The sequence below is a fragment of the Pogoniulus pusillus genome, chromosome 11 (genome assembly GCF_015220805.1).
Source record: "Pogoniulus pusillus isolate bPogPus1 chromosome 11, bPogPus1.pri, whole genome shotgun sequence".
NCBI classification, from domain to species: Eukaryota; Metazoa; Chordata; class Aves; order Piciformes; family Lybiidae; genus Pogoniulus; species Pogoniulus pusillus.
In genome coordinates this window covers 19,449,462-19,475,680 of record NC_087274.1, presented here as the reverse complement: position 1 = coordinate 19,475,680, position 26,219 = coordinate 19,449,462, and the positions used below count along the sequence as shown (strand labels likewise).

Genomic DNA, 26,219 nt, shown 5'->3' with positions numbered 1-26,219 from the left:
AAGGAAAAGAAATGTTGATGCAATTAGGATTCTCCCTACTGTACCTTTCTTGTTTAATTGAAAATTCAATTTGTGATGCAAAACAAAAATTTTAAATGAGAGCTAAAGATTGAGGACATGTAGCATTATCAAATTCCTTTTTTAATTTCCCCATATTAAAATATTCATAAGAGGAAACACTAACAGCCCAGGCAACTAATACAGAAATTGTCCCACAGCTTCTCAAACTCTTCTGCTATTGCTGTTTGTCAAAGAGAAACACTAAGAGTTCAGCTCAGACTAAGAATGTTACAATTTGCAGAAGGATGAGAAGGTGATTTAACATTCAGGTTCTTCTCCCAGCTCTAATTCTGTACCATGTTAGTGGAGCTAAGGAGCTTCTGGGGTTCTGCTAACTTAAGGTAGTTAAGTACCATGGCATTTCCTATAATGGCTGGGTCATGACCATAAACAAATCCTAATTAAGGCAGCAGGAATTTGCTTTCCTCTATTTCTTCCACAATTCATGGAAACTACATTGTAGCACTACAGGGGGTTCTTTTCATATAAACATCACACATTCAAGGGGACAGTTACTGAATAGCTGTATAATGACACCATAAAGCAAGATTTTATGAGGTACCAGCTTGTAGTACAAGAATGAAAAACGTGGTAATTCAGTCCATCTTCATAAAGCATCACATCATTTTTCACCATACCACAATGATGCATACAACTTTCTACTGATCTTAAATGGTCAAATTAATCTAAAAGTGGAAATGCTTGCACTGCTGGGTAATATCTAACCTTGCTAAATATCTAAATACTTCACATTCAAATTTATATTTTAAATATATGACTTAAAATGGGAGTTTACACAAGATTGTTGCACCATAACAAACTGCTTCTTTAAAAAAAAAAAAAAAAAAAGGGCATTGTATTAACAGCTCTGTGTTGAAGGATTAAGCCAAAAGATATTCATAGAGTGTTTCCATGTAAAAACTGTGAAGCTAAAAGCATTGCTACATACCCCCACTCAATTGCAGGCATTTATAAATTGCAGAGTTTTTCATAATGCTTGCAAAAGAAGTTTTACGTTGGAAAGCAATGTGCAACTTGAATAAGATAACAAGTTCAAATACTGCTGTGTTGGAGAGGAGTAAAAAGTAGAGGAGCCATCTGACTTTTAGCACCTAACTTCCCTCCTTAAATTGAGTGGGTCAATTCCCTCACAGAATCACTGTAACATTCAGGTTGGAAAAGACCCTCAGGATCATCAAGCCTAACCTATAACCCTACTCAAAAAGATTCACTTTAAACCATATCTCTAAGCACCACAGCCAAACAACCCTTAAACACATCTGGGGTCAGTGACCTCGATTCAATCAATGGTCCTGCAGAGAGATGCCCCATTAGAAGGTGATGCTCAATTTCTATATGTTCTGCCCTGAGCTGTCCTCTTAAAGCTACATCTTTGAACAGATCAAGTGCCTTAATTTCAGTAGTGTGAATGTAGTTTGTTAAGTCCACTCTATTTCTATCAAGCCAAGGACTCATAGGCACAGTGGGACCATGACATGCAAAAGAGCCATAAAAGTGAATGTTGTATTACTAGCAATACAATGGAAGCCATTAAAAAGCCATTATCGATCAATAGTCAATGTATGACAGTTACTTATAAAGCCCTGCTACAAAGCTGTTTGTGAGTAGGAAGGGTCAGCAGGATGGGGGAACTCAAGCAGTAACACCTCAGGGTGGCAACTGCTGACAGTACTAATTCTTTACATGGCAAGCACATTATGGTAAGTTCTACAGCATTTTTGGACTGAAGTGGATTGCAAATCCATTTTGTAGAAAGCACATTAAAAGTGCTCCTGTCTAGACGCTGCCATTCCTTATTGCATTATGAAAGTACCTAATGACTTTAGTCTATTAGGTGCTACCCAAACACATTTTAAGATGCATTCCTTTTTCCTCTGAGCCACAATACAAACAGGTGAGATGAAGGCCAGGGAGAAGGATGTATCCACTGTCTCCATTTGACAGATGGAGAACGGAAGGCCAGCGAGACCAAGTGACTTGCCTAAGGCAGTGTGCAGCAGAGCCAGGAATTTGACCTAGACACCTTGAGTTCCAGACCAGTGCCTTCTCTCATTAATATCTGCTTCTTTATGCCTTTATTTTTTGCCATGATCTAGCAAGTAAGGGAGTGCTGTTTTGTCCCAGCTTTAGTAGGATGACAGTCCTGAAACGATATACAGGAGTTGCCAACTTCAAAAATCAGACAATAATTTTAGACTGTATTGATTTTAGCTTCTTCTCTCAGCTCCTATGTTCTTTAAACCATCTCTGGTAATTTGATTCAAGCTTTGGAAGGAAGCCCTTTGAGAGCACATGAAGCAGTATTTCAGTAAAACATCTAATGTGATTTTTCATCAATCAAATAATAAATACTTGAAGAGAAAATAAACTTGAACTATGAGAAATGTTTCTGACAGCAGTTCAAAAGATGCACATCTGTGCGGTTCTGCAAATAGACAATAGATTCACCTTTGTGTCATGGTACTACTGAGTGATTAGGTTTCCTGTCTCTCATGTCCATCTTTGCAAGTGTGAGAAATGAAAACAACTGTAAATATGGATAAAGCAAAAGGGCTGTCTTAGATAAGATAGCTGCAGATAGTATTTATACAACAGGCTTCTTTACCACTTGTTGCCAGGCAAAATCCCCATGTATAAAGAGCAGTGGGCATGTTTCAGAGTTCACAGAATCATTACTTTCCCAAGTTCTGCACCTATACAATGTAATGAATTCCAGATCTGTGAGCTTGGTTTGATAGAGATAAAAAAAAGAAAAAAAATCAATGTGCCAAATGTTCGATTGACAGCAATCAGTAGAAACAGTAGAGTGAGCAAAGAAAACTTCCTAAATCAACACTAGACTGGTTCATGATTTAGCAGCATGTGGATGTGGTCTATCTGGACTTCAGCAAGGCCTTTGACACTGTCCCCCACAGCAAACTGCTGGCTAAGCTGTCAGCCCGTGGCTTGGATGGTAACACTCTGTGCTGGGTTAGGAACTGGCTGGAGGGCCGGACCCAGAGAGTGGTGGTGAATGGTGCCACATCCAGCTGGCGGCCAGTCACTAGTGGTGTCCCTCAGGGATCTGTGCTGGGCCCCATCCTCTTTAACATCTTCATAGATGATCTGGATGAGGGCATCGAGTCAGTCATCAGCAAGTTTGCAGATGACACTAAGCTGGGGGCAGATGTGACTGAGTTGGAGGGCAGAAGGGCTCTGCAGCAGGACCTTGACCGCCTGCACAGATGGGCAGAGGCCAATGGGATGGCATTCAATAGTTCGAAGTGCAGGGTGCTGCACTTTGGCCACAACAACCCCATGCAGAGATACAGGCTGGGGTCGGAGTGGCTGGAGAGCAGCCAGACAGAGAGGGATCTGGGGGTACTGATTGATACCCACCTGAACATGAGCCAGCAGTGTGCCCAGGTGGCCAAGAGAGCCAGTGGCATCATGGCCTGCATCAGGAATGGTGTGGTCAGCAGGAGCAGGGAGGTCATTCTGCCCCTGTACTCTGCACTGGTCAGACCACACCTCGAGTACTGCATTCAGTTCTGGGCCCCCCAGTTTAGGAAGGACACTGAGATGCTCGAGCGTGTCCAGAGAAGGGCGACGAGGCTGGTGAGAGGCCTCGAGCACAAGCCCTACGAGGAGAGGCTGAGGGAGCTGGGGTTGTTTAGCCTGGAGAAGAGGAGGCTCAGGGGTGACCTTATTGCTGTCTACAACTACCTGAAGGGTGGTTGTGGCCAGGGGGAGGTTGCTCTCTTCTCTCGGGTGGCCAGCTCCAGAACAAGAGGACACAGCCTCAGGCTGCGCCAGGGGAAATTTCGGCTTGAGGTGAGGAGAAAGTTCTTCACTGAGAGAGTCATTGGGCACTGGAATGGGCTGCCTGGGGGGGTGGTGGAGTCGTTGTCCCTGGGGCAGTTCAAGGCAAGGTTGGATGTGGCACTTGGTGCCATGGTCTAGCCTTGGGCACTGTGGTAAAGGGTTGGACTTGATGATCTGTGAGGTCTCTTCCAACCTTGGTGATACTGTGATACTGTAAAACTTTGCAAGAAATTAATGTACTAAAAATGAGACTTAGCTGTTTTTTTTCTTAAGAGTAATATTGTCTCCCTGTCGTGGGAAATGCACAGTACACTGTGAAGTCCTACTTCTGGTATAACTGAAAAAATATATCCTCCACCTGAAAAAAAAATGATAGAAGAAGCAGGGCAAATGAGGCTGCAGAAACAGAGAGGTTACACAATCACCTAAGTGCCTATTGGTTTTCATGAGCAAGTCCTCAAAATGTGATCCTATTTACTGCAAGTTAATTACCCACACCACTCAGTATACAGGAAAACAAATCATTACCATTGCAAAAGGAATCAAGACCCTTTGAAAAAGAATATAACAAATGCAGGTTCTGCACATACACTATGAATGATGAGCAAATATATACTGGAAATAAAAACTAGAGAGAAAGCAATGTGACAATAAATCCCCCAAAATATGTGGAAAAAGTAATAATCTCCTACCGTCTAATTTTATCACAGCCAAAAAAAGGCCTTGTGGCAAAAAATGTCAATTCCAAAGCCACAGCTTTGTCACTCTGACACTTCTTAGAAAAAATAAACATGAATTTTGAGGCTAATTCATGTGACAGACTAAGGTACTTGATGGAGTTTGAATGAAGAGAAATACCTAGACAATAATTGGCTGCAAGTAATATTTATCAGAACTTTTGGGCACTTTGCAGAGAATAATTATCCATAAATGAAAGTAATTCCTAAGCAGCACAAAGATAGGAAAATAATTGCTCCTAGAATATTATTTGCTGCCTTGTTTGGGATTTTTCCTTCTAACAATGACTGCATTAAGAACAGTGCAACCTTCCATGGAGGAATTTAATGAAATAGAATCCTAGAATAGTTTAGTTTGGGCCCTCTAAGATCATCTAGTTCCAACCCCCAGCCATAGGCAGAGACACCTCCCACTAGAACAGTTCACTCAAGGCCTCATCCAACCTAGCCTTGAACACCTGCAGGGAAGGAGCATCCACAACCTCCCTGGGCAATCTGTGCCAGTGTCTCACCACCCTCACTCTAAAGAACTCCTTCCTAACATCTAGGTTAAATCTCCCCTCTGCCAGTTTAAACTCATTACTCTTTGTCCTGTCATTACAAGACGTTGTAAATAGTCCCTCCCCAGCCTTCCTGTAGGCCCCCCTTCCTGTAGGCTACTACAAGGTCTCCTCAAAGCCTGCTCTTCTCCAGGCTGCAGAGCCCAAATTCTCACAGCCTGTCCTCATAGCAGAGCTGCTGATCATCTTGGTGGCCTCCTCTGGACTCACTCCAATAGTTCCATGTCCTTTGTGTGTTGGGGGATCCAGAACTGCACAAGTCCAGAGTCTTGCATCTGGCAGAGAACACCACATAGACCAACATAGGTTGGGGGCTGATCTGTTGGCAGCATAAGGGAAAGGGACTTGGGGATCCTGGTGGACAGAAAGATCAATGTGCCCTTGTGGCCAAGAAGGCCAACGGCATCCTGGGGTATATGAGAAGGGATGAGCCCTATATATAATCTTTTTAAATGGCTTTGATTCAACAAAATATCTGCATGTAGGAATCACCATTGACCCCAGCAATTAGTAGATATTTAATCTCCATAGAATACAGCCTTGCAGAAGCACTTTTTTTTATTGTGACCCTAGGTGAAACGAAATGGAGAATGAACACTCTCTTCAAGACTCTTCGACATGTCTTAATAAAATGGGTCAGTTTGCAAATTGATTGGTTCAGAAACTGCTTCTTAAGGCATCTAGCAAACCTGCAAAGATGGGAATCAAGCAAGAGGACACTTTTGGCTTTCTCTATAATTAGTTCTGAGCATGGAACATTTCTGAATCATAATTAGTGCTCAGTTAACTTTATGCCAGCCACACACTGTTGGCACATGCAAATCCCTTCTGCTGATAAAGGCAGAAAGGTAAGTTCAATACTGCAAAGCATTAGAATACTTTAAAAATTAAGAAAGTGAAGTTCGAAAAACATAATTTGTATAAGCTCCAGCAGTGCACATTATTAAAAGTTATTCATACACTGTACACTGGATGCCTACTGAATTCTCTTGCTTAATTTGCACTCAAATTACCACAGCAGTGAGCCTCCAAACAAGAAGACGCAAGATATACAGCCATTTATTGCTCTTAAACAATCCACTGCATTGATATGGCCAGATGGCAATAGGAAATCTGAAAATCAAGCAGCAAAGTGGGACGCAGCAGTCTCTTCATTTGTGCTCTGAAGTGCCTTTTGTGGTTTCCCAGAAGCCACCTCCAGCAGTTCCTCCATTGGCTTTAAATAGTTTCCAAAAATCTAATCTTTGGTTCTAAGGAAGCTCTGGAAACTGAATTTTTTTCTTTCAGAATGTAGAAGAATGATTTCTTGTTTTGCAATGCATGGCACTAGACAGCTCTTCCATCTTTTCTCAGAAAATAACTAGCTTTTCTTCTTCTTTATTAGCTTTTTAATTTCCTAGATTTTTAGAAAGTCTCTTCAGTCTTGTAACATTTGGATCATAACACAAAAAAAAAAAAAAAAGACCTTTTAAAGTTCTGAGTTATTAAATATTTCAGGGTCAAAAAAAACATGTAGCTGGAAACAAGTGCATCATTGTGTCTTCTGGTATAAGCAGTTCTGGTAAATTTAACAGCTACAAAATAGGCAACATCAGATTCTTTTGTATGTGAAAACTACCTATTACCACCTATAACCAGTCTTGAGCTTAATTCATCAACCCACATGATATTTTAAATAATAAAGATTAAAATATGAAATAGTATTAAATACATTTCTGAGACCCCCAAATCCACTAAAATCTCCACTAACAGATTTCTGATAAGGTGTTCAAGAAGGCATTTTCATCTGCTGAACTGAAGGTAGGTCAGGAAGTGCTGGTGCCCTTCAAAAATCATTACTAAAAGACAGAGCCAGGATTATCACACATTTCTAAACCACGGCTAGCTCTGAGAGGTGCCAGATCATTGCCAAAAGCACCTAATACATTATTTTAAAACTCAACAAAGGGTCTATTTCAGTCCTTTTGCAACCCATTCAGTACTACCCAGTTATCACTTGGCTACAAAAACGTAGAATAAACTCCACTGGAATTCAACATTTCTGCTTCCTTGAGGCATCTGTCCGATTACAGCCAGAACAGGCAGACACCAATGATAACAATGTCATCACCTCTATTAAAAATGAGACGATCAGAATTGTTACCAGAGCTTCCAGTCATACAAAACTGAGCTCTTTAAAATATTCTTGGTCACCTGAGGAGGACCCAAGGTGCAGTACAGATGCTTTGCAGTAGTCACAGAATATCAGGGGCTGGAAGGGACCTCAAAAGATCATCTAGTCCAACATCCCTGTCAGAGCATGATCACCTGTACCAGATCACACAAGAAGGAGGTGACCACATGTAGCAGCAGGATGAGAGGCAAGGCCATTGCCCTGCAAATCAGTGAGGCTGTTTAACGGCCCAGAGCAGCTGGAATGAAATGGCTGCAGGTACAGCTGAATATCTGCTGAAGCTTTCAGTCCCCTGGGCTGCAGCTTCTAGCTTCCTCCCACAGGTTCTCAACCCTGCATTTTATGCAAACTTTAAAGTGTCTTACTGAGAAAAAAAAAAAAAAAAAGGTTCAGATGAATTCTGTTGTGAACTGTGAATTTCTTATTAGTATATTTAACATCACTTCAAAAGACCTCATGTTGTCAAGGCTCCGTCAACACATTTGCAGTTCTCTTAGAAAGTGTTTCCCAGTTAACTGTATGAACTGGTCAGAATAGTTTTTCTTTGTTGTGTCCAAAAAACACCCAAACCATAGGGAAAACATTATTATAGTATTTGAGCCAAACCAGCTGTCCTGCTTCAAGCTAGAATGAAACTAACTCTGTTCAGTGATTTTGCTTCTCAGCTCAAGTCTCTCAGTGACTGCACTTTCTGAAGTTAACAGTATATTTTTGCAGTGGCTGCTTCTGGCAGTGAGCACACAATGTGGATAGTAACTATTAAGGACTGGTGTGCAGAAAGGATCTTGCTTATACTTGCTCCTGTAGAAACCAAAGTCACTGCTAAATCTTATGTGCCACATCAGGGTGCCATAAAGCAAAGCATATGTGGGGAGGAGTGAAGAGTATAGCCCAAAGCTGACCAACAAGGGATTCCACTTCATATACATCATATTCAGTATAATGCTGAGGGATCAAAAAGATTAAGCTCTCTTCTTACATTGCTGTCAGTTAAGAGGACCCTGACCATTCTGCCTTCAGTGCCAATCCATACGTTTCTGAATCCAGTTCCAGAATTTGAAATTCATCTTTTTAAAAAAAGTTTATAATCTCAGAGTTTAATCTCACTCTTCTTTTTATAGAAGAAAAACTCACAGGAGATTTTAGGACCCTGTAGTGCACTTTCAACAGTACAATTTTATTTTAGAACAACTGCTACTCTCTGCAGAACCTTGAAATTTTATGTCAGGCAAAAAGAGTCATTATACTTGAAGATTTCCACAGAGAGAATCAAAGGACTCAGAATATTATTCTCCCTACCAATGCCTTGAGAGTTTTTTTCCTTCTTTTTCATTTTGCTGTTGAAGTAAACTACTGACACTATGAATAGGAAGAAAAATGTCTCTAAAAATGGAATTAATCATCAAGGGAAGCTAAGTGCCATAATGCCATTCAAAGCAAGTCAATCTTACCTAAGTTACCACATTAGAGGTTGCTGAACTGCATCTAGATCTACTAAGTTCGAGTCTGCACATCCTCATGGGTGCAGAACCCTTATGAAAATCCATAAGAGACCTATGAATAGAGAATTAGTAAGGGGAGAGTCTAGCATCAATATTTGATTGGTTTTGTTGCACATCCAATTATAATTAAATAGAACATCTAGATTATTCCAACATATTGCACAACAGCATTTATTAGTTGTATGGTGCCCTAAATTCTAGTAGCCTAGAGAAAGCAAGACTTTACACTACTTGAGAAGAAGGATGAACCAGACAGCCAGGAAACTGGCAAATAGGTTTAAATACTCCATTACACACAAAGTGTACAGCATCAGACTTAGTCTCTTTCTGTTATTTTTCTCCTTCCCTGTTAAAGAGAGTTACATGTACAGCACGAATAAACTGCTCGATCAAAGAATAAGTTTGATTGTTGTAACCATGTTAGAAAGTACTTATGATCAAAAAGCAGTGGTAAAGACAGGAACCTAGACAGGCTCTCTGCTTCTCTACCATCGAATTCTACTTTTTTCCCCCCTGTTTCTCCCTTTTAAATATGCATCTAGTACAGCCTGATACAGTGCATCTTCATATCAGACGTAAGTGCATGGAAAGGGAAAGAGAAGTCATAAAAATTATTCCTTGTTTCAAAAGTTTGAAATATCAAATGTATTTTAGGCAAGTGTTTATAGCACTCCAAAGACAGAAGAGCTATTATAAAATAATCATGTAAAACCATAAGAAGTGGCTCTTCAGTAAAACCAATTTAAAATAGAAGTGCCTCTCCTATTACTAGTAACCAGAATCCTTTCCTAGCTGAACTCCAAATTAATCACAAGATAGTATCACAGCCTGCTATCATCCACATTAAAGTAATTACTGGCTCATTAGAAAAAAAAACTTTTTTTAATATTTCTTATTTATTAAAAGTAGAGTACACTACCAACTTTCAATACAAATTTTGCCCCAATCTGAAAAGCTAAACTTGGTTGCAAGACAGAAGAAACAATATAAAAAGAACTAATTTATTCAGTAGTTCTCTGATCAAAATTACTTCCAGATCATGACTTCCACGACTTTATAACTACATTTAAGTTGTTTTAGTTCCTAAAGGTGATGCTCACATACAGCACTTAGCACTAGCTTTAATTAAATTCTCGTGTATCCCCAGATTGCCTCAAGCAGGTATTAAGAGCCATCTTATTTAATGAATGCAGAAACCATGGCCTCAGACAGACTCAACATTAATTTACAGGTAGAAAACTAATGTAAGCAGACTTTTCTGAATGTTCACCTTGCAGACTAGAAAACAGATTTCTGTCTTCAGTAGTGATGATCATGCCTTGGAGCTTGAAGAAGCTGAGTGAGGAGCAAGCTCCCTCCTGATCAAAAAATACTTTTTATTTCTAATTATTTTCAAACATAGACTCAGTCTGATTTTACAATTTATCTCCTCTGTGGATGATTTTGTATCTTCAAATAGAGATCACAAAATAACAGGATTATCAGGGCTGGAAGTGACCTCAGGGATTATCTAGCTCCAACCCCACTGTCATGGGCAGGGACACCTCACACTAGATCAGTTTGCTCAGAGCCACATCCAGCCTGTTTTTTCACATTTCTAGGGATGGGGCTTCTACCACCTCTCTAGGCAACCTGTTCCAGTGTCTCACTACCCTCATGGTGAAGAACTTCTTCCTAGTAACCAATATGAATCTACCCACTGCTAGTTTTGCTCCATTCCCCCTAGTCTATCACTACCTGACACCCTAAAAAGTCCCTCATCAGCTTTCAAGATGTTAACAGCAAAGGAGTTACAAGTCCATATATCCACTTTGAGATATATCAGTCAGTAGGGTTTTCCAGAAATTACTGGCTATGGTCAAAACAGGTGTCTGTAATTCCATGTATTCTTTTCTGTGCAGTTATGATTTCTTGAGTTTGAATATGATACCTCTTCCAGGTAACTGTATTACCTGTTGCAAAACCCTGACAGCACTTCTTCCATCCCTGGCCATATACTTCTTAGGTTAACTGAATATAGGAGACAAGTAACAGAGCCTTCATGTACTGAGGATTTTAAAACACTTTCCATAGTAGGCTGAGATGACTCTTACATGAGCTAAGAATAAACCTGGTAGCTGCGTCATCTCTGAAATAATTTGATTTAGAAGCAATTTAGCAATGTTTAAAAGAAGTATAATCACTCTGAACATAAATTTGATTCCTGAACACAGAAAGACATTGCAAGGTGTAGTTTTTGAGCTTGAAAATATGAAAAAGAAGAAATTGAGTTAATTTGATTTTGTGGAAAGTAGAATCATAGAATGTGGTGGAAGGGACCTCTGAAGGTCATCTAGTCCAGCCCCCTCTGCAGTAAGCAGGGGCCTCCTCAACTAGATCGTGTTGCCCAGAGCACTGTCCAGCCTCAGTTTTAATATCTCCAGGGATGGGAGACATTCAAGTAGGAGTAACACTAGAGTTCACAGCCATGGTGTGCAAGGAAAATCCTACCCAATCACTATCATCAAACACTAAGACTACTTATAAACATTCTTGAAAAATCCAGCAAACTGTGCCTTGGCACTCTGTTTTAAAAGTTACCTGTCTAATGCTATAACAAACTAATGTCATTTACAAAATTAGCCAACCTTCACGCATAGAATCATAGAATCAACCAGGTTGGAAGAGACCTCCAAGATCATCCAGTACAACCTACCACCCAGCCCTATTCAATCCGCTAGACGGTGGCACTAAGTGCCTCATCCAGTCTTCTTGAACACCTCCAGTGATGGCAACTCCATCACCTCCCTAGGGAGCCCATTCCAACAGCAAATCACACTCTCATATTGATACTCTTAAGAGTGTTATTGACTTCATTTTCTCTGCGGGTTATCACTGACTTTGTATATTCTCTCTGGACAATATTTGCATCCTGAAACGTAGACATTACAAAGACATTACAAAAAGGGTGTGTCTGCACTGTGCTGCAGAACAGAGTCTGTGATACAGCCATTCTAAGATGCTGTATTCACTCAGCACTGAAATTCTAGTACACAGCTATTCACAGAATAACAAGGTTGGGAAAGTCCCTCAGGATCCTTAAGTCCAACCAATATCCCTACTCTACAAGGTTCACCCTAAAAACCATATCCCCAAACACCACATCCAAACAACTTTTAAACATATCTAGGGTTGGTGACTTAACCACCTCCCTGGGCAGCCTGACCACTCTTGCTGGGAAAAAAAAAATCTCATAATGTCTACCCTAAACCTACCCAGTCACACCTTGAGGCCACTCCCTCTTGTTCTATCACTATTTACCTGTGAGAAGAGACCAGCACCAATGTCTCCACAATGTTTTCAGGTAGCTGTAGACAGTCATGAGGTCTCTCCTCAGCCTTCTCTTTTTCAAACTAACCATCCCCAGCTCCTTCAGTCACTCCTCACAAGATTTATTCTTCAAATTATTCTGCATTTAAAATCTGCAATGCTTATTTTTGACACAGATATGTATTTTCCTTTCCATCAAGAAGGTATTTAGCTGATGGGGAGTTCTGCACATGTTGCAACTAAGCAAGCAGCCTGAGTACACACAATGAGAATTAACCCTAAATTACCAGACAAGCAATATCAGCTATCAAATAGAAACAGCTTCTGCTCAGCAACACCGATGTTTGGTGATGGTGATCAGATGTTAGGAAAATGTCTCACAGAAATTGGCTCTAACAAGATACAGTTTTGGTGAATACTAATATAGAAAATCCTAAAATACATAGGCCTAATCTTTAACAAACATCCTGAAAATATTAGGACAATTTCTAAGCATGACTCCATAAATTCCCTGAGCTAGGAAGGATCAGAATTGAATTCTGAAAGATGAAACTGTAATGCAACAAACTCACCCAAATTCTGGGGCCCTGGAGAATAGTAAACCTCCTAGAATGCCAATATGCGGATATATTAGCATTTCCATTCAGATCAGGAATATTCTTTCAGAAGAAGTCACTTAATAGTCCTCCAGTTACTATGTTTTGGTTCACATTAAGGAATGCACAAATTGCATTCTTCTAAATGAAACTAAGTGGAAAGACGTGCTGCAGAAGCTCACTTAACGCACTCCACCTATTAGTAGGCATTTAGTCAATCGAAGGAGACTAGAGCTACAGTCTGAAGTAAAACCCTGCAAAAACTCTTATTCACTATTTCTCAGTAACCTTTATACTGCAAGTCTGAGCTACAAATTCCCAAATTGATACCAACTTTCCAGTGCCTAAACAGGGTCTGTAAGAAAGCTTACAGTGATAGGTAATTGTTTTGAACTGAAAGAGGGTAGATTTAGATTAGATATAAGGTATAATTTCTTTGATGTGAGGATCATGAGACACTGGAGCAGGTTGCCCAGAAACACTGTAGATGCCATCCCTGAAAGTGTTCATGGCCAGGTTGGATGGGGCTTTGGGCAACCTGGTGTAATGGAAGGGGTCCCCACCTATAAAAATGGGCTGGCAACCAGAAGATATTTAAAGTTCCTTCCAACTCAAGCCACCCTATGAACTTGGACAAGACAGAATAAACTCTCTGTGGTCATTTGTATGCAAGTGTCACACTAATGGTGGCTTCCAGGTACTGGACAAAAAGTCGGATACTTCTGTATATACACAAAAAATTACAACTAGAAAGGCTTAAAGTGGTACAGAAGCTAAATAGATGACATCCTTCTTGATTAAAGACTCCTACCTAGATACATCAGCCTTGAATAATGAGAAAGGAATGAGCACACTCTATTTTATTATTATAATATTTGGTAAAGACACTCATATAAAATAGAGGCTCCTCTTTTCAAGTGTGAGATGGTAGAGCACTGATAAAAATAATCTGAATAAGAAGTGTTTGAAACTTCAAAAGCTTCTCTATTGCCTGTGACTGACTTCTCATGTTAAAAACTTGTTTAAAGTAACTGTCTTCAGTTTTTATTTATGGAAGAGAGAACTAAGATGCTCATGTGACATATAAAATGTTAATCCTTAGAAAAGATACAGTTCATAAAAAGGTCACTGACAAAGTTTTCTTTCTGATCCAAATCCAATAGCTGGAAAGCTGTGCAAGTTGAAGGTGTGCTTAGCAATTTTATTTATTCAGAATATCTGTCTAGATCATAAAAGAGTAGTTCCAGAGGGCTTGGAGGATCCCTGCAGTCTTTCAGTAAGCTTCCCATAGAAATGAGGCAAAGCTGATGGCCATTATGTCTCCTACCTCATACTAAATTCTTGAGAGCTGCTTCATATAAAGGTAAAAGACTTGCTGCACTGCAAAGATACAGTTTACTCTATAGTGATTGCTCTTCAGACTGTACAGGAACTGGGAGCTGCTGATCACATCTCTGTGGAAGCAGTAACTGCTACAAGAGCTCTTGTAGGATGGGAAGAATCACCACAAACAAGGGCAAGCTGTAATCTCTCCCCTGTGCAAGGCATAACGTGCCAAACTGAAATCTAGCTCTTATTTTCATTTTGCTAATTTCAAGCACTGCCTTCCAGTAACCTTCTAGCAAGTTTGGACTTGAATCACATTAGGCAAAACCTGTCTGAACTACCATATAAATATTTCATCCTACATTTGGCCATCAGGATACATAGTAAGACTTCTAAAATTCTTTCCCAAACTATTTCTCTGGGATTCCATTTACTTTATCACCAAACAGTATACCCATAATTTTAGTGTTGTGGTTTCTAAGTATACAAGTTTCTCAAATCATAATATTACCCCACCACCACCAAAGGAAAAAATAATCTCAGCATTCTTTGAAGAAGTTTTGCTTTCCAGAAAGCAAATAATTAACTCTTAAAAAGCTGCAGTTTTGGTGGCTTGAATTGGAAATAGTCTCCAGTATTCCGAGCAGAGAAACAGACTCCTTTTTTGATATCTCTTTGTTTCTCATATTCTTTCACACTAAATTTACATTAACATTACAAGGTATGTTGTCAACAGAGTTGGGTATACTTTAAAGTCATAGCCTGTATTTTTTGGCTTGTAAAATCACAAACTACAAAGGAAGAGAGAAAAAGAAGGGAAGAACTAAAGCTTTTAAGAGGTTTCAAAATCTGGACTAAAGTCACCTCTTCGAACACTTACGACTATATATATTTCTTAAGTATAACAGGCTGATCCTCAGTTGTAAACACTACACTGCAGTGCATTATTATCAGATCAGACCTTGTAATAATAATGAAACAGGCACTGATGGATCAACATCTACATTAATTGCTTCAGTGCAAGGTGTGCTGAATCAATATGAACTCTTCTTGGAACACAAACCATCATTTTAGTTTCACTGCAACAAGAAGGCCCATTGGAATGGGCTGCCTGGGGAGATGGAGTCACCATTCCCAGAGGTGCCATGGTTTAGTTGATTAGAAGGGTTAGGTGATAGGGTGGACTCAGTGATTCTAGAGGCCTTTTCCAACCTGGTTATTTCTGTGATTCATGTTTACTGCTGAATATATATTTCTTTTAACACTGCACCTGCAAAATGGACAAGGTACTACCTACACAAGCCACACTGTAAGCTGTCACTTATCCAACAGCAGTTTGATGACACAACTTTTCTTGCTTGTTTTCAGTGAGGAATTAGTCTCTTAACTGAGAGCAAATCTGCAGGTATTGTTTGTGATGCAGTATATGTTAAAGCACACCATTAATGTTTTGGCTTCTTGGAAGTAATAACACACACACACGCAAAGCTTTTCTTCTGAATTCTTGACTTGAAAGTATCCTAAGAGATTGTCAGTCTAGTAGTCATTTAAAGTGTTGTTGATAAAATGTTGCTTAATAGAATGTTAGAAATTTACCAACACCTCTCAGACAGCTTTACATTTCATTCTGAACAGGTCAAAATGTTTTTGCTTTTGCATTTTTAAGTATAGGTAGCCACGTTTTAACCCAGATAAATTAAAACCTGCAGTTAAATTGTGACTAAAGTTTGGGTTTGTTTTAATGAAGTGATCACCCCCCATGTCTCCCAAGAAAAAGTTACTGATTCTCAAGAAGTCTGTACCGACTCCAAGACTTTAGAAATAAGAAGTGATCTTTGTGTGTCTACACTGAAACATAGAATTGATTTATTCTACTTTGCTATCAGAAAATTAGCTGAATCCATCAAAAGTTGCAACTGAAGCAAAGATTTTCATGAATCTAAATAATGTCTAAATGCTGTACAACTCTGCAAGTTAAGTAATTGAGCATGAATCTGCAAAATTTTTATATCCTGCTCACTCATATTTTTCAAGAAGACTTAAAATACTCGGAGAAACTTGACAGGCGGTGTGCCACGTGAAGAGTTATTATGCTGCTGTATACTCTTGGTTACATCTGCTTCCTTACCTACAACATAATACTTTTTCCTCCAGTCTACTGGAATTCAGGTTTGTAAAATACACATTAGAGATTCACTAGTTTCACTTGAGGCAGCACGTGCTCTCCTTTCACTGACAATCAACCAACCTAGAAGGAATTGCATAACCTCGACATAACCACTCTGAGATAAAAGATTATGCAACAGAAGTGAGAAAGCATTCAATTAGCTGAGTGGTTTCATGTTCACCTTACAAGCCGCAAGCAGAGGCAGAAGCTGGGAGGCATTGATTGAAAGAGTTGGAGGTTTCAGTCTCCTCCTGCAAAGATCTTCATCACCACATAACAGAAAGCCAAAAGGCCAAAACCTATCACAAATACCTACTGTTTCCCAGATAGGGAAACAAATATGTAGTGCTACAGACAGGGACTGAAAGCAATGGCTTTGAAGCAAACAATGAAACAGGTTGATAAGTCCTAGGCACAGAGGCAAGTCTCTGATTTTCCAAGTCTGGATAGCAGGCTGGAAAGATACTTGCATAATGTGGCATATTCCCCTCACCCCCACCCCCCCCACCCCCCCCCACAAAAAAAAAAAAAAAAACCCACACAAAAAAAAACCAGGAAAACCCTACTTCCCCATCAGCACAAAGACTGAAAAATGACAGTGTATGAAGTAGACCTAGTTACTGAAACAGCAGCATTAAACTCTCTGCACTGCACACTGGCAATCTGCGGGTGCATCTACTTTGGGTCATTTTTCTTTTCCCCCTTAGATTTGTTAGATTGCAGATGCAGGCTGTGCAGAAATCATGGCAGTAGTTGAAGTCACTGTGTGTGTGTGTGTGCATATTCGATTACAGCAGCTTTTTTAAAACAACAATGAACTTTATTGTTTACTTGTTTCAGTTACCACCAGATGGATGCTGTCAGCACACAATACCCTGGAGAATTAGGCAGGATTTATTGCTCTCTATAGACAGCATTACAACATGTGATACCATTTTATAATGCTGCATCTCAAAACAAAACAAAATAGCCTCGAATGTCCATAAATCAACATGGAAATGCATACATTTATGCTCTGAAGCATAAATCATTAAGTACACAGGGTACCATTCACTTACTTGAGTTATGAGATTTAAGTCAATAGTGAGAATGATTAAGGACACCTGAATATCCCTTGGTTAAAAACATCTACATTGTCAAAATTCAAAGCCAATGATGATCTGAGGAAGCACATATGATGTTGCTACCAGCTTGTAAGGAAGCAAAACATGACTCTGTGGATGAATCTGCTTGATAGACATCTTTTATACTGCTTCAAAAGAGTACTCTTTAAGGATGTTTCTAAAACTTATTGTAAGATAAACAGGATTCATTCCTCTCCAGCCAGAGGTAACAGAAGAGTGGATCCCAGAGTCTGTTTGCTCAGGCACATGCAAAAGTATTTTTTCCTCTCTTAGCTGCTTAAGTGGGAACTACAATCCCACAGTCTACTCTGTCATACTCCCAGCACCCACCTGCACGTACACAGCATGTCCCTCCCTGCACCGGTGCTAACTCGTGGTATGTGTGCAGTGGCTTTCTCTGGCCCATCTCAATGCCTGGACAGGGAGAGGGCACCTGCTGCTGCTGCAAAACACCCAGGAATGGTTGGTACAACACACTTTAGCTCACATCAAACTAAAGACAGTCCTCTTTAGGATGTTCTTTGAACATTCATTTAAAAAAATAAATTTAGGAGCCCTGATTCAAGCATTTTGAAGATGTGAACAGACTCATTTATGGGTCTTAGCACATTGAGAGACGCCTCTATATAGGATAAACCCCAAAATCTCTGTGTTCAGTTGCAGTAATGCTTGCACTTAATGGATGTTATCTAGACTGTGACTTTCAGATGATCATCGTTTTGAATTGCATCAGGTAGGTATCCTAACATCTGAAAAAACACCAACCCAAACACCCAGCTTACTGTATGCATGTAGGATATGCATCCCTTAGGGTAGTTCTTTTCATTCCATTATGCTTATCTTTTTTTCTGGCCAAAGTTGTCTTTCAATATGTTTCTATTATAACATACACTGGCATACTATTTAAAATCATAAGTAAAATAACTCTATTTCATTTTAAAAGTCAGAATTACCTACACTTTCCAAAATTTTCCACAGGCTCTTCAACACTGATTAAACCACACTCTGCTGAGAAATGCTTGTGATGTAGAATACAATGTAATTTCTTTTTTAGATAGTGTTACCTTGAATTAAAACATGAAGCAAAAAACAGTAGCAGTAACACAAGCAAAGAACAGAACACATACTGTCACTCTTAAGTAATTAAAGACTGCTTTGGAGCACAACCAACAACATAAATACATTTTAGAAAAATCAGTATTATTGCTTTCTATACAGAAACAGAAATATTTGTCAATATTGCAGATTATATCCACAGTGACTCGATTTCAACTGAATCTTGTTGTTTCTCCTCTATTTAATAAAACTGTTCAAGGATTTGGAAATCAATTGTTATAAATCACCAGAAATACTTACATGACAGTGTACAAAAAGCAGCATTTCTTACCAAAAACCCATGTTAGTGATTTGACCCAAGAAGTCCTCAACTAGCAAAAGTACCAGCATGACTAGCATCAGTATTTCCTACTGCAGTCCTTACATGGTAAGGAAAGCCAGCCAGAAGATGGCACATTATTGCAATGCCTAGAAAGTAAGCACACCTGTGGCTGCACTTTGCCAGATGGCACCAGTTAGGGAAACCTCCCAGTTACTGTATCTCACAGATATTAAAAGACTGGAGAAGAGATGCCTAGATGTGCTGTTTACCTTTCTGTAAAGCATGGAGATGAATGATTCAATAAAAGGTTTTGGTCATTTGGCTTTATTTCAGTATATACCAGGGCTATACAACTTTTCACTACTGCTAAGAATTTCCAGCACAGTGGTTTCCTTCCTTCATATGGAATCACATCAATTTGATCTGTGTTTCCTTTCCAGGTTTTGTGTTCTCCTGACTTTCACATTTATTAGAACCAAAATCCTTTTTTTGTAGCAATTATTTCCACAGGTACCAAAGCGCTTACAGGAATGGTCACAAGAGTCAAACCACTTACTGTGATGAAATGTTGTTCTGGCTGTTTCCACTTTGGTCAAAGATTTTTTTGTTTAAATCCACACTGTGAGGAATCGCCACATTTTATGAGTACTTCTGAGATTTCTAATAAATCCTAAATGCTTCTTCTGGATTATTAACAGAAGTAAACTTTTTAAAAAAAAAAATTAAGACTTACTGTACTAAAACCTATAGTGCTGGCCATAAAAATCATCACTGCTGGAAAGGCAACTCAAAATTCATTAAAATAGCAAACCCTTTGTTACTTGACCGCGTGAAGTAGAGCAACTCCTTGCAGTCTACATCTTAGGACATTCAAAGCTTTTAATTTTGTGTAGCCATTTCTATGCTGTCACTACTTAACTCATTTTGTGGCATGCTGATACACTGTGTGTGCAATGCCAGATATTTCACTGTGCTCAGGGAAGCTTCTGGGGTTTATGCTTTATTTGGTGAAAATACCTAGCACAGGAATACAGACATTTTCTCCTATCACAATAAAATCCAAACGTTTAAGTGCAAATAGTTGTTCTTAACAGGGCAAAATGTTCAGAGTTCAAACTTCCCCATTATCATGTGTTCAACCTGTAGTTCACTTATCCAGCAGGCACAGAAGCACCTACGACTTTCGTACCACTGTTTGTGTCGCTGCAGCACAAGTTACAAGCACACAACAGGGGATCACAAATATAAACTGTACCTCTAAATAAATGTGTTTTATAGGTGAAAGAGAATATAAAAGAGCAACACTATATTTATTTCCAGAGCTCTAACAGAAAGATCCTTTTTAATACCATATTAAGCCTCTGCAAAGCTGCCAGAAATAAAACACACTATGTGTTCAGATCTACAGCTTTTATTCTGTTTGAGTTTATTCTTAGAGGTGAATGGATTCAATATACTTTCAACTCAACCACACATTTGAAACTCTTGCCAGTTTATACTTGTCTACAGAGCTCCCAATGTGATGGCAGCTAGCTTAGAACCCAGCCTTCCCCGCTGCTGCAAGCATGAAGGTAATAACAGAAATTATCTCTCCTGTAGAGTGAGTAGAAAACAAAAAAAAAATCATGATCCATGAGAGCCCAAGACTTCAGTAATACAATTAGAAAATAATAACAAAGAATATCACAAAACAAGTGGATTTTGCGCTTTCCATAGTTCCACAGACTCCAAAAAATATATATATTCCATACATTTTGACTTCTCTTCCATGTTCCACCTGATGTACTCTATGGGAAATCTAGGCCAAGTCCTGCCTAGCCATCAACACAATAGCAAAGATCTTGCCAGGAAAAATAGGACTCTGAAAGGATGGCTACTATCAAATAACACCTGTGTCAACCTTTTGTCCACTTACCTTTGACATAACCAGACATAACAGTGCAGGTCAAACATTACAGGGATAAACTAGCCCATTAGCATTGCTATCAACTGTCTCCAGCTATACTACCATGCTGTGCTCCAAAGAGGTATAGTTTCTACATCTATACTCCTTATACCCAAGAATAGGCCCAAGCCTATTAATTAAAGAATCTTTCTTGGGTCAGATCCTACAGAAAAAACAATTTGGCTTCTGGTCCAGTGCACAATCTTGCTCCAGTGTTTACTCTCTCAAGTAGAAGGAGCAGCCTTACTCTCTCAAGTAGAAGTGCTAGCAGAAGACAATAAATGGCCAGTGTCCATTTGGCAAGAAAGAGTTTGAATACTCCGTTTTGGTACTTGAAAGAAAGACAGGACAAGCAGAATTGTGGAGGGGAGGATAGTAGAACAGCCTGGCAAGAACACACATGCCTATAAAAGTGTGAAGCAATCAGGCATTGCTGTATTTTTAGATACTTTCTTTTTCGAGCCAAAGATTCCAAATAAATCACAATGGCAAACTGAGTGGCTAAAATGGGACAGATTACAGATGAAAGCCACACAGATCAAATGCTCAGCTCCAACCCAAAGCATGAGTCCTAAGTGCCTATCTGATATATTGTAAAAGCTTTCAATGACACATGCCAGCTAATTCTTTTACAGGTACACTAACTGCCAGATATCCTATCTGCTTCTATCTACTTCAGAACATCTAAAAACACCCAGAAAGAGTCAGTTCCCAAAATTTGTCTGGATGTTCAGCATGAGAAGTAGCCTTGAATCACAGAATAGTGAAAATAGATGCATTTTGTGCAAAGCAGAATTGATACTGATATAAAATTGGTAATGATGGAAAGCCAAGGTGTTTTCAACATTTATATCAAATATGAGTTGCTATACTTGAATTCTGTGTGTACTTGTTTCACAGACTCACTGAATACAGAAGTTGGAGACGGAAGCAGGAACCAAATTTTACACAGAGGCTTGAAAGTCAGTTTTCTCAAGGTGTCAGTTATCTCCTCCATCATGCAAGAGCAGGATGCACATTCTATATCTAGAATAGTTGCACTTATTAGCATGTGCGTTGTAAACATACCTTCTTTATCACGTCACAAGATCATTTAACACAGAATCATAGAAACATGAAATGGTTTGGGCTGAAAGGGACCTGTAAAGGTCACCTAGTCCAACTGCCTCTGCAGTACGCAGGGGCATCCTCAACTAGATCAGGTTGCCCAATGCCCTGTCAAGCCTGACATAGTCCTTCCCTTCTATAATCACAGCTTTCACAGAGATGTGCCATTTGGAAGCAGAATTTCTAGATGACTCTGACTTCTCAACAAGAAAATATCTGTGCTACATAAGGCTCAGGGCAGAGATGAATGGATCCACTGAGATACAGGTGTGCAAGATAAAATGGCTAGAATGTTTCTAGTCTCTAAGAAGGCATGAAGAATGTTTAGGGACAACAGATCAATAATAGGGGAAAAAAAATGACACTGACTCCTGACTAACAGCACATCCTAAGAATGGGCCTTCTAGACAAACCAAAGCTTTTACACTGATAGAAATATTAGTGGAAATCACTTGGAGAATCACTGCCTGATGTCAGATGAATCCCATTAAATTAATTGGTCCAATACATACCACCAATACTTAATAGGATTCCAGTATCCATCAACAGACACACTTTTGTTTAATATCAGTTCTGTCTCAAGGTGTGTAAAAAGCTGCTTCATTTTCTTTCTCCCACCTCTTATTTTTCCCTGCAGTTGTTTTCCAGTATGTTTTTTTTTCCCCACTTAATATTTTTTTCTAGCATCCCTTTTCTTAAATTCCTATTTTCAGTTTTTCTCACACGCAGTTTCTTGTCCTTCTAGCACTGCTTCCTTTGTCTTCGAAGAATGCCTGAAGCAACAACAGGAAGCTGTTCATTAAAAGCAAAAGTGTTCACACACACGCACAAGGATCTCTCAAAGGTATGGCAGAGAATACCAAACTCGAAAGAAGCTTGAAGGTGGATAAACACTTCTTAATAGTACTATTTGGCCCATCTTCTACACCTGGTTTAGAAGTCACAGCCTATTTCCTGACATTCAGAATTTGTGACTGCCCTGTCTAGTCAGAGAAAATCTTCCAAACTTGTCATAAATGACTCCATGGCTTTTGTAAATATTTCTGTTGTTTGAACAAGGAAGGGATATACTGGACAGCACAAGTTCTATCCAGAATCTGCGATACCCTAAAGCAAAGCAGACAGTTTCTGTGCTAGCATATTGTTTGTGTTAGCACTCCCTCCGGCTTGTTTGCCATAAATATTGAACCCACAGGACACCTTGTGGTTAAATTTATTCTCACCCACACAAACTTTTTGTCTGATAACCTCCCTCTGCCCTTTTCATTTTGCCAAGACCCTTCATGTCTTTGCCCAGTAGCAAACGAGTTTGAGCTACAACCAGCAACTGTTTGATGGGGCAGAAGGATGAAACAGCTTATCCTTACAACGTCTCAGTATTCAAGAGAAGAATAATTGTGATACATGAACAACTCTCAGTGGTACTCGATGTTAACTTGAATGTAAAAGATCCCTCTGCAAGTTGTAATATGGTAAATGTAAGGGGACAGGGGAATCATTATTTCTTAAAAGGTACAAAGTGTTTTCTTTGTCACTAATAATTGTTATCATTTAAGCTGCTTGTGTATTCTTAAGCTTTGTTTCCAATGCATATTTCCAGTATTCATTGGGAAAATGAAAAGGAGAAACAGTCGCACTTCTGTTGCTTCATTTTCTGACTCTTCTGCACTATTACCAAATCACTGTAATGACTCCAATGCAGGCAGTATCATTTAAAAAAATAACTTTTCCAGCATTGTTTCTATTTGAAGAGAAATAATGAGAAAAAAATCCACCAAATGCTTCCTCATTAAGTAACCAATCGAGAGGCATTCTCAGAAATGCTCATGGCACTGAAAAGAAATAGAAATTTTACAAGCCTGAAGGGAGAGAGCTAGCAAAAGGTGGAAAGGGAAGTTTCAATGAAAAAGAGCCAAAACTTAGGAAGGTGAACATACATGTTCTCTCACACATAAGGAGGAAGCCCAGAGCAAGTGAATCTAGGCACTTGTTAGCTTCACATCACATTAAGCTAGTGACGAGACACAAGTTGATCAACGATCTAACATGTCACTCCCCAAAAGAAATAAGGCATTTTCTTTAGCTCTCTCATTTTTATCTTCCCATGTTCTATTTCTAGCAGAAGAATTTAGTTTTGAGGAATGTTTTACCCTACAGTAACTTGTTTCCGTTAGATTTTGCTTTTTATTCTAAAACAGTACCAAGCGTTTCTCATTACCTCCCACCATTCCAAGCCTAAAATTAATTACAGGTGTTGCTGATGTCTAAAACCCACAAGGCATTCACATCAAGAGAACCAAAATGGAGGAACACATCTAATACACGGCTCAACTGAAAACACTGTCTGTTTTGTTGTATGTTTTTTATGGCATAGATTGTGTTTCCCCAATTTTTGTATGGACACTTTCCTGTTACTGCTAACTATACCTGTAAGATACAACACTGAGATGAAAACTCTATGCTTCAACACCTACAGTAATAATCCAGAAACAAAATTATTCCTCAATAGCAGCTGTGCAAATCCATTATGTCTCAATTATCACCTTGGTTTTGTTTAACCTGGAGAGTCCTGCATGGTGGTTGCACAGGTGTAGCTAAGAGCCTACCCAGTGTTTGATGATGTATGTGTTGTGAAAAAACAATCTGAGTTTCAAGTCACAAACAGATTAAAGCTGTAAGACTGACAGTGATATGTGAAGGAAAAAGGCTTAATTACATCATGGAGTGGGGAATGACTTGGAAAAGCAGGGAGAAGTATCACAACATCTCTTCAGTGCCCAAGTCTCTTGTTGGATAACTATGACTAAGTATGCTATTTTTCCTTTAAGCTTTAAAGCAATGCAAAGATGGTTTAACATTTGAGATGATAGCCTAAAACTAATTGCATAGCCAATTTCAAAAATTCGCTGTCCCCTAATCAAAGGGCTACAAGCCCTAACACATGAGTAAAGCTAGGACGTTGAGGAAAAAAGAAAAACCAAGAACAATCCAGCAGAGGACATGTGGCTGTGAGCCTCTTCTAGCAAGCAAAACACTACTCTGAAGCAGCAAGAATCAAGCACAGTGGGAACTTCACTGCATCTTTAAAGCAACTTGATGGTAAGGCTGCTATTCCACACTGGTATCACAGAGCTTGTAAGAAATCTAGCAACGCAGCAGGAAACATGAAATAGTTTTCTTAGAAAACAAGTTTTCACTGACTCATTTGCAAAAGTTTTTCCATTAACTGCTCAACTATCCTCTGTTCAACCAACTACACTGAACTAGGCACCTTTCTCAGCAACATCATGTTACACACATCACACCCAAACAGCTTCAGTTTGAAATAACCCCTCCTGGGAGAAAACTCGAACGCTCCAGAGTCAATCACTGTGAGGGACAGCATGGCATGCTTCTTCCTCCTCCCCCAGGTGCAAGTTGTTTTGTAACCTTTCTCAGGTGCGCATGCAGCTGCACTGTGCAATAAAGGCACCACACAGCCTTCGGCTGACTAGAAGAAGCTAATTTCCTCCAAGTAGTTATTGCTTAGGCACCACGAAAGTACAAGGGGACCGAAGCAGAGAGGTGAGAGTGACCAGAATTAACTCCTATGAGTTGGTAACTAGAGGATGCAATGGTTCACCCGGGAGGTTCATACCCATCCCCAGTCATTTCAGCGAAGGCAAAAGTACCAGTCAGGTCACAGCAGGCATCTCACCGCGGGCTTCGCAAAGCCTAGCACGTTAACTAGCCCGAGAGCCCAGGTATTAAGCGTTTGCTCACTGTTCCCACAGACACGCACATGTGTGTTCAAGACACTTTTACCTCGCGCGGCTTCCCCCTGCCCGCCCCACAGCAAGTTGCGAGACTCGCTGCTTACAGCCAAGGGGCGAGCCCCCAAAAGAAGCAGGCAAGAAAACCTCGCGCCCCCGCGTCCTACCGCCTGTGGAGCTGGCCTCCTCCAGCTGCGCCGAGATGCTCTCCACCCTCCTCACAGTCATTCTGCCAGGCAGGAGCCACGACGAGCCGGGACGCGGCGAAGGAGTGTGGCAGCACCGCCGCGCCGGGGCCGCCGGAGTCGGAGCGGGGCTGCAGAGGAGCGGGGCCGGGCGCGGCGCGGTGGAGCGGAGAGCGGCCGAGCCCCGCCTCAGCGGCAGCGGCAGCACCTCCCCCGCCACCCGCGGCGGCGCAGGGCGGGCCGCGGGGCGCCCCCCGGCAGAGGCACCGTCTCAGCCCCTTCCCTGCCGGGAGAAGGGAGGGGTTCAGCCGCGGTTCCCTGCCTTGCCGGACAGGTCACCCAGCACCCGTGGGGCTGCGGGCGTCGCCCCTTGGGCTGCCTGCCTGTCCGTCTCCTCGGGGCCGAGGCAGCAGCCGCGTCCCGGGCTGACGTGTGAGAGGAGAGAGCTGTGAGGGAGCCCTGTGAGGGAGCCC

General features: G+C 40.3%; 1 protein-coding gene across 3 annotated transcripts in view; it reads right to left on the bottom strand.

Annotated features, from left to right (window-relative positions):
- The window catches only part of KCNIP4 (potassium voltage-gated channel interacting protein 4), a 332,118-nt gene extending 306,160 nt beyond the window's left edge, over positions 1–25,958 (bottom strand). Inside the window, exon 1 of one of the 3 annotated variants that reach the window (XM_064151345.1) lies at positions 25,729–25,958. In XM_064151345.1, coding sequence (XP_064007415.1) covers positions 25,729–25,789 — 61 coding nt within the window. In that variant the 5' untranslated portion in view covers positions 25,790–25,958. The remainder of the gene's footprint in view (positions 1–25,728) is intronic. The other 2 variants (XM_064151342.1, XM_064151349.1) reach the window with 2 other exon arrangements.
- Between the last annotated feature and the right edge of the window lie 261 nt (positions 25,959–26,219).